At 43.3% G+C, this 17,218-nt stretch overlaps 1 protein-coding gene and 1 long non-coding RNA gene across 15 annotated transcripts in view; one reads left to right on the top strand and one right to left on the bottom strand.

Moving 5' to 3' along the window:
- TMC3 (transmembrane channel like 3) overlaps positions 1 to 11,798 on the top strand; it is a 42,082-nt gene extending 30,284 nt beyond the window's left edge. The window contains exons 16-22 of the mRNA XM_002825752.6: positions 1,182 to 1,310; positions 3,211 to 3,321; positions 3,934 to 4,059; positions 4,787 to 4,865; positions 6,059 to 6,101; positions 7,721 to 7,976; positions 9,434 to 11,798. Coding sequence (XP_002825798.1) covers positions 1,182 to 1,310; positions 3,211 to 3,321; positions 3,934 to 4,059; positions 4,787 to 4,865; positions 6,059 to 6,101; positions 7,721 to 7,976; positions 9,434 to 10,286 — 1,597 coding nt within the window. The 3' untranslated portion in view covers positions 10,287 to 11,798. The remainder of the gene's footprint in view (positions 1 to 1,181; positions 1,311 to 3,210; positions 3,322 to 3,933; positions 4,060 to 4,786; positions 4,866 to 6,058; positions 6,102 to 7,720; positions 7,977 to 9,433) is intronic.
- Positions 1 to 17,218, bottom strand: part of LOC103892572 (uncharacterized) — a 119,352-nt gene that overhangs the window by 100,901 nt on the left and 1,233 nt on the right. For all 14 annotated transcript variants that reach the window (XR_010137209.1, XR_010137208.1, XR_010137207.1 and 11 more), the window contains exon 2: positions 10,164 to 10,360. This is a non-coding gene — a long non-coding RNA (uncharacterized LOC103892572). The remainder of the gene's footprint in view (positions 1 to 10,163; positions 10,361 to 17,218) is intronic.

Raw genomic sequence — 17,218 nt, 5'->3', positions numbered from 1 at the left:
AAAACACAAGCAAACAAACGAACAAAAAACAAGAACTTGGGACATTCCATACATCCAGAAAACACTCTCTTCATAATCATTCAGTAAAATACATGGCAATTGAGAGGTAGAAAGTAATATGCCTCCTGTCAAATTCTTAGAGCCACTGTATTTTGCAAAATATCTTACAAATACAGTATTAAAAATAATATGTGACATTTATTTAATAGTGCTAGATATCAAGTACTTTTTTCCCTGTAGTAACTGATTTAATCCTTACAGTAAACCCATGAAGTAACTCCTATTATTTTCCCCTTTTTGAAGATGAGAAAACTGAACTGCAGAGAAGCTAAGTGTCTTACCTAACATCCAACAGACAATGACAGCTGAACATTTCTTGTTAGAAACATTTTACTTATGAAACATATTCTTATGTCTGTGTTTATTTTCATACCACTAAATCCAAATTCCACAAGTATTAGATTGAATACATATCCAATATAAACTGATTTAGACTTAAGTCTGAAGACATGGGTTTTGTCGCCTAGCTGACATTTCTTTTCAGGGTGACCGTAAGTCCCAGCTTCCCTGGGATGATCTGGTTCTTGTCTGTGGGGTCAGTTCTTTCATTCCCCAAATCTCCCAGGTTTGGATGATATAGGGTCAGCCTTAGCAACATGTCTTTGGTTTCCCCATATCTGCCCTTGTTGTCTATCAACTGGATATTTACCTCTCCTCTCACTATTGCAGAGGAGTAAACAAACTGAAATGTGTGAGGATGCTTAATGCCATATCCAGCAAAATTAGGTGCCCAACATATGTTGATCAAACCTGAAAGGCAGTAATTTATTAACACAGTCCTCATCACAAGCAAAACCAGGAGCTGGCCCCAAACAGTAGTTATCCATTATTTGCCACCTTCCCAGAGGATTTTCCTTTGCTCAGCTGTGAAAAGAGAGACAAACAGTTGTCCTTTGCAAATATAATATTTTAAAATAGGATCAATATCCACCTTCAGTGACTTGTCTTATCTTTAGAAGGTGGAGGGTTGTGGTCTCAGGACTTCAGGGGCTTTTCCAGTTCTTTAAGCTTAGGGTGTAACCCCCAAAGTCTCAGAACCATGTTCCTGCATGGGGCTTCCATAGTCCTGGGAGATAGGCTGCAAGAGAACAGATGCAAACTGACCTTCCTCATGGTTCCAGGATGGGGGCCTTTTTCTCCCCATGTCTCCCAGCGTTCAATGTTCTCAAACTCATTGGGCTCATGTACCTGAGGAGCTGGGCTGTGCTGACCTGCAATGTGCCCCACCAGCAAGTATTTCGAGCCTCAAGGTGAGTAAGAATAAGATCTGATCATGCAGATAACTATATATATATATATATATATATATATATATATATATATATATATATATAAAATCCATGCCTGCCTTACTCACAGGTCCTCTAGCAAGGGGTCCCCCCAACTCTCTTCCTGTCAAAACCTTGCCTGTCCTCCAATTTTATCTCCTCCAAGAGCCATTTCCAATGTCTTACTCTTTCAATGAATCATTACTCCTCTTGAACTCATGACACTTTTAAAACATTTTGCCGAAGTTTAATAATCCTTTAGAAAAAAGTACACAAATCATAAATGTTTAGCTTGATGAGTTTTCAAAAACTGAACACAAGGCACTCAGATCAAAAAACAAAACACAAATGGCACCCAGAGCATGCCCACTTGCATGTGATTCCAATCACTGCCAACTTCTAATGGCATAATTAGGCTTGCCTGGCTTTTATGTGATGTAAATGTAATCACACACACATAGTATATGCTCCTTTGTGCCCAACTGCTTACACTCAACATTGTGTTTGTGAGAGTCACCTCACTGAGAAAATATACCCCAATTTCTTTATCCTGGCTCCTGCTGATGGGCATGTAGGTTGCTTCCAGCTGTTACCCATAATGAGTAATGCTGTTTGAACATCCTAAGTATCTTTGTTGCATATATACCTAGGAATGAAATTGCTGGGACACAGGGCATGCGTATGTTCACCTTTAGCAAATGGCACCAAAAAGTTTTCTAAAATGAACACCCCATTTTACATGTCTAGCAGCATTATATGAGAGTTCCAATTGTTCTATAACCTTGCCAACACTTATTCTTTTATCTGTTTTAATTTTAGCCATTTTGGTGAATTCATAACACATTCTAAATACTTTGATTCAGTTATTTTACTTTGACATAATGGTTATGTGTGTCTATATCAGTGGCTTTCAAACTTTTGCTCATGACCTACTTGACAATGCATTTACATTTTATCTGATGACAGTACACATATATTAACACATTCAGAGATATGTTTTGATATATTTATATATGTTGTATATATGTGTATGTATATTTATTACATGTATGCATTTGTGTCTGTGGATAGAGAAAGAGAAAGAAGTTTCACAACTTATCACTCTCTTACTACATTCTGTGCTCTCTGACATTTTCTATTCTCTTTTAGTCAAGTCTTTTTCATGGGAGAGAGAGAGACAGAGAAACAGACCAACAGAGAGTACTAGTTGAAAGTAACTAGATTGACCCCTCATTCTCTTTTCTGAACTGTGTACAGGGCCTTGCACACCAAACAGGTCTAAGCTGCCCTCAGGGGAGCCCTGGGCATCCAAACTCCCTGACACTAGCTTAGGGCTCAGGGACCAGGGCTTAATCAGGCAGAACACATACCCTGGGCAGCCACATGTGGAGTGGATAAGAGGTTGAGTGCAAATCACACCCAAGTGAGAGAGTCAGGAATCATAAACAAAAGAGCCAAACCATCCTGAGATGTAAGAGACAACTTCAAGCCTGGGAATAGGAGAGGGAACCATTAGGTAAGGACCCAGATGGATGGGCAATGCTTCTAAGATTTTTCCATAAATTGAATTTACTGTGTGGAACTCCTGGGTGCCAGGGTGAGTTCACCAACCTCATGGTTTAAGGTGAACAGGTGCTCAGCAAATGTTTATTAGATGAACAGGTTGGGTGGGAGATCTCTGAAGTTCCTTTGAATGCTGATTTCTAGGTTTCTAAGCCGAATGTAACCCTATGACAGATCCATTCATAGGTAACCCTGAGAGGAGGATTTTTAGTTTGCAAAGAGTCAGGGCAACCGTTTCTGTGGCAGCTCTTTGGGCATATGCAACCCTGGCAACTGGCTATGGAGTGAACTTAATGCATGACATCTGATTTATCTGCAGATCCAACAACTTCTACTTGGCAATGCTCCTGTTTATGCTGTTTCTGTGCATGCTGCCAACCATTTTTGCTATTGTCCGATACAAGCCATCTCTAAACTGTGGGCCATTCAGGTAAGTTTTGTTCCCAGCTCTGCCCAGAGCGACTGACAGCTGTAAGCGAATTAAATCATATTGAACTGAATTATCCTTCAAGCTCACAGGGCAGGTAAACAGGATAGAAAGATTGCAAACCCGCATGTTTTAAATCCAAGACCAGTGCTCTTTCCTTAATAGAAGGCTGCCCTTAGTATAATCACCTCTGTGCTCATGTTAAAAAACATAATCCTTTTAAAGTGAAAAAGAGAAACAGCATTGCTCTGTGCTAGAGGACATTCTACCTGGTCAAAACACAGAAAGCATGTACTAAAACACAGTGCATAGCACTTTTTTTCCTATATTATCCAGCCGTATTCAATCAAAACCCTCTAGTATCTTCATCTAGCATTCAAGTCAGCTTTGATACAACATGTAATATTTAGTCTACCTTAGTGTACACGACTAGAACACACACATACATGCAATGTGATTAATGACCCCATCTTCCATCCTCCATATTAATTAGATATGAAATCATTTGAGGAATGTTATGAATTGGCTTCCAGGCATCCAGCCATTTTCTGATGTCTTGCAGCATCTTTCTGCCAAGAGCAATAAAATCTGGAGTTATGTTTTTCTTTCTCACAGTGGACAAGAGAAAATTTATGACATTGTGTCAGAAACGATTGAGAAAGACTTTCCCGTGTGGTTTGGCTCCGTGGTTGGGCACATCAGTAGCCCCGTGGTCATCCTGCCCGCGGTACTCCTGCTTTTGTGAGTACCACACCTGCCAGCTTTGCAGGGACTTCTGTGTGTTTGGCCAACAAGAAAATGCTGCTTTCCAATAATTATATAAAATTTATTAGTTCATTCAAAAATAAGTTAGGCTTAGAGCCTGATGATCTCAACAGGGACTCTGAGTCACACACCAGAGTCACATGAGGCACTGTGCCATGGAGACACAGCCACTGGGTCTCAGCGAGGGGTGGTGAGGGAGCACTCCATTGCCATTGAGGTGGTTATTGATCCATCAACACCATTTGGTCAATTACTGTGATCACTAGAATGGGGCTGAATGCCATGATCATTTTCTAGAAACTTAAATAATCCTGAAAAGGAATTTCACAATTCAGCCGAGTAGCTATGGCTTGTATTGGTTTAAAGGAAAAAAAAATAAAAGTGAGTGGATCCTGTACTCATAGCTTGATAGACTACAAAATTTCTCCATTTTCAGGTCTTCCTTATTGTTATCACCAGTGCAGAATTCCAGGTCAACGAGGGTGCTCTGGAAAGCCAGGAAGAGAAAACAAAAGCAGCCCCTTCCCAGTGCTCACTGGCTTGAGAATTTGCTGATACATTTTGTCCTTAGTGGAGGGTCAGTGGGTAGCCCGCATCTGTCCTGGGAGCCTCTCATGCCTGCCAACTATCTGCAGGGAATGTGGTCTGAAAAGCAGAAAAGCAAGTTGCAGTCCACTCATTGTCCTGTGTTGTTCTGTCCTAGCATGCTCATCTATTATCTCCAGAGCATCGCACGGTCTCTAAAGCTCAGCAACCACCAGCTCAAAATGCAGATCCAAAACGCAAGTATTTCATGAACTTTGCTATTGTGAATATGTGTCAACCATATGACTGACATCTTGCCAGCGTGGGAATACAAGTGAGGCCACATCTTCAAGGTTTCTGTGACTCTTGGCCACCCACTATGGTGCAAGGCCACCAATCCCCAGATGTCCAAGAGTTATTTCTAAGAATACCCAGGGATGGCTCCCCTTTGCTAGGAAGGCTTCTCTTGTTTTTCTTCCTCCTCAAGGGGCCTGGCTGCTGCCTCGAGCCTTTCAGTGCCTCTCCTGTGACCACACCAAGCCCTCAGTGTGCCGGGTACTTCTGTGAGCTCTGGTAGATTGGCAAGGGAGAGAAAGGGCCCCTTCCCAATCCTTGTCAACTTGGACATCTGAGCCCAGTAGCACTGTTTGTCCTTAAAGCCTCACCTCTTTCATATCCTTTAGATGTGGCTGTCATTACCTTCTCTCTGTGGGGCTCAAACCCTATCTCTCAGAGCAGTCGCAGGGAGACACACACTCCCAAAACTTCCACAATTTCTCCTCCTCCACATACCCCAGGTGTTCCCTTAGTGCCCTGGGTCCTCCAGACCCCGAGGAAGGATCCCAGGACTGGGATGAGGCCAGTGAGGCTCCTAAAGCACCACATTTAAGGAGGCTCTGTAAATGTAATGCTGACTCTGTCCTTTCACAGCCCTGAAAATAAGTGCCTCCTTAAATCTGGCACCCCAGATGCCTCACTGACCTCACCCATGCAAAAAAACTCCTTCCATCTCTATCAGAAAAAAAAAAAAAAACTTCCCATGAACATCAATTCATGCAAAGAAACACAAATTAGCTTCTAATGTGAAATTCATTTGGAGTTACAAAGGCCATTTTGGTGGAAACATACATCTCCAGTGTTGTTGATCTATATTCTTTTCTTTGTGATTCAGGCAAACTATTATGGGCAGAATCTAAACATGGTCTATAAATTAGCTGTCCCTAAATAAAACTGGCTAGGCATAAAACTCCAGCTCTCAGGTATCTGCATTTATTCATTCAAATAACAGGCCCGAGCCCAGAGCATACTGTCCATAGGGGGCAATAGTAGTACAGTCATGGTCCAAGGTAAGAACTATGGCATGTAAATCTTTTTCTCTTCCCCCAGGAATAATATTTGTTACTGCTTCCTGCTAAAGCCAAAACAAACATGCATATCATTTGCATTTTAGGCAAGATCAGAGGATAAGAAAAAGGTTGCCCAGATGGTAGAAGGTAAGTATTTCTGTTTCTTTTTGTTGTTGTTTTTTGTTTTGTTTTGTTTTGAGGCAGAGTCTTGCTCTGTCGCCCAGGCTGGAGTGCAGTGGCGTGATCTCGGCTCACTGCAACCTCCACCCTCCGGGTTCAAGTGATTCTCCTGCCTCAGCCTCCTGAGAAGCTGGGATTACAGGTATGTGCCATCACACCTGGCTAATTTTTATATTTTCACTGTGTTAGTCAGGCTGGTCTCAAACTCCTGACCTCGTGATCCACCCACCTTGGCCTCCAAAGTGCTGGGGTTACAGGTGTGAGCCACTGCGCCTGTCCTAATATTTTTTTTTTAAATGCAGAGATCTGCTGTCTCAGTTAGTGGGCATTTAAAAATACAGCCATTTAAAGTAGTTTGCGGTATACTACCAATAAAAATTCCTGATAACCTGTGTTTTTTCACCAGTAACTCTGCACAATAAAATAAAATCTAGGGATATAAATGTTGTTTTAAATCTTCAATTTTTATATCATATCCAGGCCCATGAATAATCCCAAAACATGTGTAAAATCAGAAGGAAGTACTGAAGTAGGAGAGGAAAAGCAGCACATTCATGTGGATGAAAGCCCGAAGAATCTCTTTGTCTGGGTCACTTTTGTATACTTCCTCTCCATGGCCCATCTCTTCCTTGCAATGTTCCCTCCCAGGTCCCTTCCCTGAGCCTCCTTAGGTTCTGTCCTGTCCCTGCAGAGCAGGGAGAATGGAAGCATGTGGCGTAGAAGTCTGCTGTGGCCTGAAGGGAAGAAAGTGGGCAAGGGCAGCTCGAAGGAGATGGATCTGTTTCTCAGGACCACTAACAGAGTGTTGTGAGCTAGAAGGCTCACTGGGCACCATTAACATGGCACAGCCTACATGCATGAGAATGGGACCCAGAAGGGCTCTAGGAGCTAGCTCTCACAGCTGTTGCAATACTTCACTAATTGGAAGGGAAATATTCCTCTCCAGAAAAATGCCTGAGCAAGAGCTCTAAGGCCTAAGGATTATGCTTGCTTGCTCCATCAGCTTTTCAGAGAGAAGCCTACAATTGATAATGATTACTGAAAGTGGCTGTGGCTCACGCCATAAAATGCCTCTGTAATTGTCATCACTTATTTGCCAATTAAGCATAATTAAATTTAGTTCAGGTCACCTTCAAAAGCCAGAATCCACATAGACTGTTTCAGGATAACAATAGCATTGTCCAATGTTCATTTTCCAGCTCAAGACCACATCTTTTTTCAGAATGCATGTGAACTGTTTCCAAAGAATCATAATTGTTGTGTAAGCTTTATCTCCATTGAATAGATAAGGAACTGGAGGCCCAAAGCTGTTAAGTACTTGTTTTGCCTCATGGGAGCATCAGATGGAGTTCTGTAAAGCCTTGTGTTCACTTGATTCCTCCTACACTCCCAGCTCCAACTTGCAGGGATGAAATCATTTGAATTACAGAATGTTTGTTGCCCACTGGTTAGGTGTATTTGTAAGTGCACTCAATTGTTTGTGGACCAACTCTTGGATGTCATAAAACTCTTGCAACTCAACTCATCTGAAGGTGTCACCTGCTCAGTGACACTTGTCTTCTCACAACACCTCCCTCTCCCCGCAGCCCGAATCCAGACCCAGGAAGAAAGCACCAAGAAGCTTCCAAACGACAGTGATCTTACCAGCCAGCTGTCCTCAGCGCACTCAGCCACACCCCAAAACAACAGCAACGTGGCCCATTTTGACTCAGGGAGCAGCAAGAGTGGCAGGATAGAGACAATCGCACAGTCCATGCCCCAGAGCCCCAGGCCAGGGGACAGGGCTCCTAGCTCCCCTCTCCCTGGGGTCTCCAAATCCAGGCTAGAGCATGAAACTAACAGGTGAGGCTCCACTGCAGCACAGATTAAAACCTGGAATGTGAGAGAGTTGAAGGCCTCAGCAGCTTCAGGAGGCCAAGGACATTAAATTCTAATTCTCCCAGAAGGCATGGGTCAGGAGACTGTGACAGCTGGTACTAAAAAGAAATGGAGGCGGGATGTGGGTGTCAAAGTTTATCAAACAGGACAAATTCTTCCTCCTAGGTTATCTGCCATTTAACTTGTAAGCAAACCTTCCAGCCAACCTAGGATAAACATTTGTCTAGGCTAAGAAAATAACTGTTTATTTTTTAGTTCCACACTGGCCATATTATTGGCAAGATCTTCCATATTTTAGCTGTAGTCTGGTCAAGTTATTGGCAAGACCATTTATGTATTACATGGGGTAAAAGAAAGCAGTAGATCTCTTCCTACTTTAATGGAGGTAGGACCCCTGGAAAGATGAAGGGGATAGACCTGCAGTGGCCCAAACTCATATGGAGAATTATATTTGATCTGAATGTAGCACAGCGAAAGCAATATAGATAAAATACATGGGCTCTCTTTTTTAAAGATAATGACTAAGTTAGCAAAGAACTTGAAGTCTTGTCATATAAGGAGTTGTCTGCCTGTCTCTGTGGGGTCTTGACAAGGAGAAAGGGTTCAAATACTCCTTGGGAGACCACTAGGGGTCAAACTACAGCCACCATACAGATTCAAGTCTTTATCAGGAAGAACTTTTTTTTTTTTTTGAGACAAGAGTTTCGCTCTTGTCACCCAGGCTGGAGTGCAGTGGTGCAATCTCGGCCCACTGCAACCTCCATCTCCCAGGTTCAAGCAATTCTCCTGCCTCAGCCTCCCGAGTAGCTGGGATTACAGGCACCTGCCACCACACCCGGCTTTTTTTTGTATTTTCAATAGAGACCAGGTTTCACCATGTTGGCCAGGCTGGTCTCAAACTCCTGACCTTAAGTGATCCACCTGCCTTGGCCTCCCAAAGTGCTGGGATTACAAGTGTGAACCACCGTACCTGGCCAGGGAAAAACTGTTTAATATGTACAACTCCCCTCCACCCACCAGTGGAAATTCAGAGAAGTGCTTGAGAAGTCAGACAGCTGCTTAGCAGAAAGGAAGAGAAACTGTGTTCCTAACATGTGCTTCACAGACACTAGTCCCACTATGTGCCTCTTGACACAAAGAGGGCTCTGTGATGAAATACACTAGCACAACACCCCTCGCTCTGCACTCTTCGTGGAGACTCACATGTACATCACTGATTTAGTGTTCTGAAAATTCCAGCAGTAAAGAAAACTGTTTAGCCCAGTCCCCCAAATGTCTCTGTGCACATAATCCACACCCATTAACCAGTTGGAACCAGCCTCAGTGAAAATGCTCAGAGAACTGCTCACAGCTCACAGTCCTCAGGTGTGGGGCTCTGAAACCACCAAGGCCACAGCTACTTAACCGCCCCTGTCTTACAGGTATCTGCATGGTCTGTGTGCAAGCACCAGCGACCTTCACAGGAACAGATCGCGCACACCTATGACATTTACAACGCACATCGAAGATATACACTCAGAACCTCTTTTCCGAAAAGACTTTCAGCAAATCAACCCTCCTCACCGTGGACCACAGGCCTCGACTTTGCTGGCACAGGGTCCCAGGCCCCACCCCCCCAGATACTATGTCATTAATGAACGTGACTCTTACAAGAAAAAACATCTAAATGTCTGGCCAGAAAGACATTTCAAGATAGATGCTTCAGGTGACATTGTGGAGCTGTACCCCAGGAACGTGCGACAATATGCATCCCGGGTCCCCCGCCAGCCTCCCTCCCCCCAGCTGAGTGAAGAAGAGGAGACGCCAAGGAGAGATTGGATCAAACGGTCTCTTCCCCCACGCTCCCTGATAGACCTCCGTCGGGCTCCTCATTTTTATATTGGGGAGAGGTCTGAAAGTCAGACCCTGGCTCCCGAGCACCAGGGGAGGGTGCACTACAAGTCGTGGAATGAAGATTTTGAGGGTCACCTTGAGAGGCCAGCTTATGTGCCCAAAAAGCCACGATCCCGGAATTTCCAATACCCACAGCCGCCTCTGAAGCCCAGAGGGAAGCCCAGAGGGAAGCCCAGGTTCGAGCCATCCCTCACGGAATCTGACTCCGTGTCGGCAGCATCCAGCAGTGACCAGCAGAACAGCAGCGCTGACCAGTACCTGCAGGTCACCCACTGTCAGGGCAGGTTCCCGAGGTCCGTGGGTCAGCCCAGCAGGAGGAAGGCCAAGTCGGGGCAGGAGCTGACCGTGGATCTGGATGACTTGATTTGTTCAAATGTCTAGGCTTCCTCCAGTGTCCCGTTCCTAGAGGTCAGGCCCCTGTTGGAGTGCTGGGCCAGCACATGGCATCTCCCTTTCTGGAAAAAGAGGTGAACACGTGTGTTAGAGACCTGAGGGGCATGGTCAGCGGCTGCTAGCTGAGGCCCTGAGGCTGACAGGGCTATTCTATAGCTACTGTTAGCCAAATGTATCCGAGTTAGGTGGCACCAAAGTATGTCACCAGCAGTGAATCACCACGGGTCTGCAGCAACCTCAATACTTGCCTCCTCGGAAAAAAGAATTTGGCGGAGGGGCTCAAGACAGAAGGAGAGACTGAGGCAAGTTTTAGAGCAGGCATGAAAGTTTACTGAGAAGCTTTAGAACAGGAATGAAAGAACGTAAAACATACTTAGTAGAGGGCCAAGCAGGCGACTTGAGAGATCGAGTGCACTGTTTGACCTTTGACTTGGGGTCTTACACATTGGCATGCTTCCGGGGTCTTGCGTTGCTTCTCCCCACGATTCTTCTCTTTCTTCCCTTGGGGCGGGCTGTCCGCATGCGCAGTAGTGGCCTGCTAGCTCTGGGGAGGGGAGCATGCGCAGTGTGTTTACTGGAGTTGTGCACATGCTCACTCGAGGTTCTTCCCTTACCAGCGGAATGCTCAACTTTGTCTCTTAGTGCGCATGTTTGAGCCCACTCGCCCAACTCCTGACGTTTTATGGGGAAGCTGCTGATCACCAGTTTCAGGTTTTTTCTATCTATTGGGAGACTGTCGTTCCCTGGTGCCAGCTGTGACCAATTATTATTTTAGAGAGACAATTAACAGCCACCTGACCATCACCTGATGGTCGCCTGACATTCCTGGGGGTTGTGTTGAAGAAGGAATTCATGAATTTTACAAGTATAATCAAAGACAACCAAAAATTTTTACTTTTTCCTTCAAAAGCTAAGTGTAGTGTAGCTCCCCCATAGTCTAAGTTAAAGAAGAATACTAACTGCCTGTTTTTCCTTCTGTGCTCAGCGATCCTTATCTGTACTTGCTAGTTTCACATTCCTTGAGGCTCAGCGAGTTCCTGCTTCACCACCTTAGCGCAGCTGCAAAGTTACAAGGTTGATGCAGAAACATGGTTTCCCAGGGATGTGGAACATGTAGTATAGATAAATGTAAAAGACTGATCAACTGCCTTTGCTCTCGCTTATGTAAGTACGCTTCCTGCCTCACGTAGCTCCTGGCCACTGACTGCTTAAAAGGTGGCTGCTTTCTTTGTCCAGGGCTCAGACTTTCCTGGACGCTAGTCCTACTGAGCCAGGTGATCACCTTTTAATAAAGACCTTTCCTGAACTCACTCTGTTCAGTGTCTCCCATCTTTGATTGTCCCACAACATTTCGTTGGCAGGAACCCCCACTGCCTGCTCATGTCTGACTGACTACCTACTGTAACACTACCACACATGAGCAGATTGTTTCCGTGGGGCTCTTTGCATCCAGAAGCACATCAGGCCATCATTTCAATGGAATTCAGTGCTTTGCCTCCTTTTGGGTTGACCACAAATCATAAGCAAGCCAGAGATATCTCATCCTGCCTGCTGAAGCCTCACCTGAGATATCGGAATGATACGAGTGAACCGTTTGTATTGCAATGCTGTCTTTCAACAGACAAAAGTCATCTTCTCTAATAAGCACCCCAGATCAGATGGCCACCCTTAAAGATATCACAATGCTTAGTTTGCATGAATAATCATTTTAGTGATGACAAGAGGAACTAACATTTATTGAGAACTTATTTTACTCTGCTAACTGGGCAGTATATCTGTATTAATGAGTCAGGACACTTAGATTGGAAGTAATCCATGATTTATCCCTAAGGTTTGCTGGTTTGCTTAACTGGGAAGGATGGGAATCAAGCTAGCTTCAGGCCCAGCTGGAGCCAGGGCATTAAAGCACCCTCATGAATCTCTTTTCACCTCTCTGCTCTATTTCTATGTTTGTTGACCTCATTTTCTCCTACTGGCAACAGGCTTCCTCCGTGTAGTCAATGGAGAAGGAAATCACAGCCACAGAAAATGCCAGGTTTACACCATCCAGCCAATGAGCCCAGAGGGAAGAACAGCACTGTTCCCCCCACCCCTCAACGTCCCCTGCTCCCTGTCCCCTTCACATTATCTTCACCTTTATGGGCTGATGTCCTTGGATCCTTCTACGGGCATTCTGCAGGGTTTGGGCAGCAGTGTGTTCAATCTGCCATGGTTAACCAGGAGCACACCCTGATTCAAATTTCCATAACTCTTTTCACTCTAAATTGTGTCTTTTAAACATTTGTCTCCTCCACCAGATTGTGTCTTTGGAGCAAGAATGGTGTTGTATTCATTCTGCATCTTCAGTCACTGACATATATTGTATTCATTTTCTATTACTGCATAACAAATTTAGTAGGCTTAAAAGAACACAGACTTATCATCTCAGTTTCCATGGATCAGGAGTCCAGGCCCAGCTTAGGTGGATCCTGAGCTCAGGGTCTCATCAGGCTATAATCCAGGTGTCTGCCAGAGCTGGCATCCCATTTGAGGTTCAAGGTCCTCTTCCAAGCTCAGGTGCTTGTTGGCAGAATTCATTTCTTTGAGGTCCTAGGACTGAGGCCCTCCACTCCTAGAGGCTGCCCGCAGTTCCCTGCCACAAGGCCCTCTCCACAACATGGCTGTTTGCATCTTCAAAGCCAGAGAGTGTTTCTTCAGCTTTGAATCTCTTTCCTTCCAGGGAAGACCTGAACCCACTTTTTAAAAGGGCTCACCTGATTAGGTCAGGCCCACCCAGATACTCTCTTTTGATTAACTCAGAGTTGACTGAGTGGAGATCTCATTACATCTTCAAAATCACTTCACTTTTACTATATCTGGGAGTAAAATCTCATCATATACACAAGTGCCAGCATACTCAAGGGAAGAAGATTATATAGGGCATGTATACTAGGGAGCAGCAATCTTGGAGGCCGACCATAGATAATAAACATCTGTTGAATGAGAATGGGTGAACAAATAAATGAAAGAGTTGTCCTAATGAATGAATCACAAATGGCCTGGTCACAGGTATATATTCTAAGATTCATTACCAATTCCAAACTGAAAGAAAAGTCTGTATAAATACCACCATTTTAAATGTACACACAGATTAACACCTCTCCTGAAATTTAGGAAGAGGAGTGGACATATTTTCAAATATCTTGCCATGACAAATCCAAGAGGTTGCAGTCTGCTGAAGATTCAGTGTTCTACAATGCCACGAAATGGGTCTGCTTAAGACTCAATGTTCTACAATGCCATGAAATGGGTCTGCTTAAGACTCAATGTTCTACAATGCCACGAAATGGGTCTGCTTAAGACTCAATGTTCTACAATGCCATGGAAATGTGCTTTTGAGATAGAGGTGCTCATGGGAGGTTCATGATGATGGTCCTCTCTTCCTGGTGCTTGGTCTGGGACTGTGGCCTCAAGCTCCCTGGGACATTAAAACATATTTTGGAAAAGGCTGACCTTTGCTCCAGACACCTGTGGGAGCACCATTGTCTGTGTGGGAGTGGGGAGGTGCTTCTTTAGGACTTAAGGGCAAGCAGGTCCTGAGACATTCCTAAGAAAATTTGAGAGTGGCCAAACACACGCAGGGTTGAAAGTATGAGTATCACTTTCCAATTCACAACACAGCTCACGTGCACTCTGGCACTTACTGTTGGGTTAGGTCTTTAATTTAAATAAATTTAAAAGACGTAGAATAGTGCAAAGTCTACTATGACAAGCACCAATATTCCTACTGTGAGAGTCAACAACTGCCAAAATTGGAATTTTATTTCATTTCCATTTAGCCATTTTGTTACTATTAATAATAAAGAAAATATTACAGATACGGTCAAAGCCTACTCTAATCCCTACACAAAGTCTCATTCCCTTCACACTAGCAAGAGTTTGGAGTACATCCATTGGTCAATTGTTTATAGTTTTATATGTTGTATGTGTGAGTATATACGTATAAGCATCCATAAACAATATGTAAGCACATCTTAAGTAAAGAATATTATACTGCATGTATTAACGCACATACTTATATTTTTAGCTCTAGCAAAAAATAGATCAAACTCATAACTGTAGCAAAGTATTTCATCACATGAATAAACTACATAATATCGATCCTTTTTTTTTACTGATGGACATTGTAATCATTTCTACTTCTTTGCTGCTGAAAATAATGTTGCACTAAACATCTTTTATATGTCTGTCTTGATGTATCTTTTTGGCACACACATGTGCCAGTGTTTACTTAGAAGTGAATATTGGTCCTCCTAAAAGAGAAATCCCTAGCTCATAAGAGATGAGCATGTTCATTTTCACTAGCAGCTCCTTTATTAGTCCTCATGAGTCCAGACGTCTGTGCACACTTCCTCTAGGGCATGAGAGGGCCATTTTCTTGTAGCCTCACCAATGCCTGATACTATCACACTGTATCATTTTTGCCAATCTGATGAAAAAATTATACCAACTTATTTTAATTAATTTGTATTTCTTATTGTTATCATCTCTCTCTAAGTCAACTGGCCATTTGCATTTCCTCTTCTGTGAACCGATTGCCTATTCAACACCTTTGTTCATTTTTCTGTAGACATCAACCATCATCGCTGTGAAAAGGAGCTCATAAAGCTCCTGACAAAAGCACCACATGCTAGTCAGTTATCCCTTTCCCTTCCCTGAACTCTAGCCCTTGTCTAAGTTGCAGCAACAGAAAGCTAAAAACCTACTCTGTCAAAAATGCCTTTGCATAACTGTGGTTTCACCACATTGCTTTGTATTTTAGTAACAGTCCAAGGGGGTGTACATTTCTGCCTTTGGTCAAACTATTATTGAGGACATGATCCACAGCATTATTAAAATCTCTCCTAAAACACCTACATAACAAACTCCTCTCAAGTCTCAAAGATCAGACTGTTATATCCATTAAAGAGTGAATTCCTTTTGATAAGAGTAGTTCAGTAAATATCTTAGTAACCTCAGAATGCTTCCTTTAGTCACTTCTTTTGTCTCAGAATTCATGAGTGCCAGGAAACTTAGAGCAAAGTTTTCTGCACATCTCTAAAAGACTAACTTCCCTAGCCTAAGGTAGTATTTTCCAGCTACTCTGTGTGTGTGTTTTCCTTCTTTTTAGGGTTTGCAGGTTGTTGTTTTCTTTTATCTTTGCACGTTTCACACTTAACACTACATATGCTCATAGGATATAGTAGACAGCAAAGCATATGAGTAAACACGTGGCCTTTGGAAATAGAAATCAGATGTTTGCCACAGCTCTGCCACTTCCCAGCTATGTGGCCTTGGATACCCTACATGATCTTCATTTTCTTAACTTGCAAAATGGGAGTAGTAGTCTCTATATCATGGTGCTGCGGTATTGTTGTGAAGTTAAATGGCCCGATACAGGTAAAGTGCTTAGGATAGTGGCTAGCAAGAAGTAAGTGCTGAGTAACGATTAGCTATTGCTGAGTAAACAATAAACATACAGGCATGCTTACATTTGTAGATTCACATAGCACCTGCCCAAGCTAACTTAGTAAATATGCATGCAATTCTTCATCAGTGTCTAAGTGGAAAGCAGATACTGCACTCTATTCAGGGCCTTGTAAGATTGGAGCATGTGGACACTTGGGACCACCCCCTCTATAGTCTGTCTGGTGGTGGTGTGAGTTAGAAGCTACCTGCCCCCATATACACCTATTAAAAACTCAGCTGGGACTTTGATGAAGTCTGGTGGACAACTGGGTGACTCGGAGGCCTCTCAGGACCTTGTGAGAAGGGCTCTGATCAATGGAATCTCCAGAGCTCAGTCATTCCTCCAGCCCCTTCAGCTCCAAACTGCAGCCTCAGACAGACTACAAAATAGATTTCTGTCCCAGGCCCCTGGGAACCACTGTGTGGGCAGCTCTCACCTTCCCTCTGTTCCAACCATCTGCTCACTCTGCCCTGTACCAGCCTCCGGTGATACAATAGATGAGTGGTCTGCTTGAAGGCTGCCCTGACCTCACCAATCTCCTACTTCCAGTTTGTCACAGGCCTCGGGGACAGTTTGCTTCTCCAAATATTTTGTATATCCAGACATTCCCATTTCCTAGGAGCCAAATAGTACTACTATAGTCCTACTGGGGGTCTGCTGCATCCCCACTTTCTACCATCTGTGCTAGGTTATTTTGATGGCTACATAATATTCCACTAAGTGGATGTTCTGTAACTTTGGTTAATATACTGGTAAATAGGTTGCTTCCAGTTGCAAGATTAATTTTATACATCTTTGTGCAGGAAGAGTCACTGGATCAAAGAACAAGTGAGTAAAATTTTAATATATGTTGTTATTCTGTTCCCAGGAGGTTGCATACATTTATACTCTCATCCAGTGTATAACAACTATTTCTCCATACCCTCACCAACACAGAGTATAAACAAACTTCATGTTTGTCCATCAATAGGTTTTAAAAAAAGCCTCTCCTTGCTTTAATTTTTAATTCTCTAACAATGAGTGAGGTTCTGCATCTTTTTATAGCTTTGTTAGCCATGTCAATTAATTTTTCCACAAAGTATCTTTCCATGTCTAATGCATTCTTTTTGTCTATGGGGTTGTCTGAAAATTGCTTAATGATTTGTATGAGCCCTTGGTTCGATAAGAAAACTTGTGTGTTAAAGTGTGTCCCGATTTTTTTCTCATATTGTCTAACTTTTTATGAAATTTTGATGTGCTTAATTTTTTAGTGGGGTTAATTTACTAGTCTTTTCTTTTATGGGTCCTAAGAGTATTCACATGCATTACTTCCCTCGCTCTTCACAAGGGCATAGGGAACATTTATTTGTTTGTTTGTTTGTTTTTATTACTTTTTGAGACAGGGTCTTCCTCTGTAGCCCAGGCTGGAGTGCAGTGGCACGATCACGGTTCA

This window comes from Pongo abelii, chromosome 16, assembly GCF_028885655.2.
Source record: "Pongo abelii isolate AG06213 chromosome 16, NHGRI_mPonAbe1-v2.0_pri, whole genome shotgun sequence".
Taxonomy (NCBI): Eukaryota; Metazoa; Chordata; class Mammalia; order Primates; family Hominidae; genus Pongo; species Pongo abelii.
The sequence above is the reverse complement of the archived record's forward strand: the minus strand, read 5'-3'. Positions and strand labels throughout refer to the sequence as shown.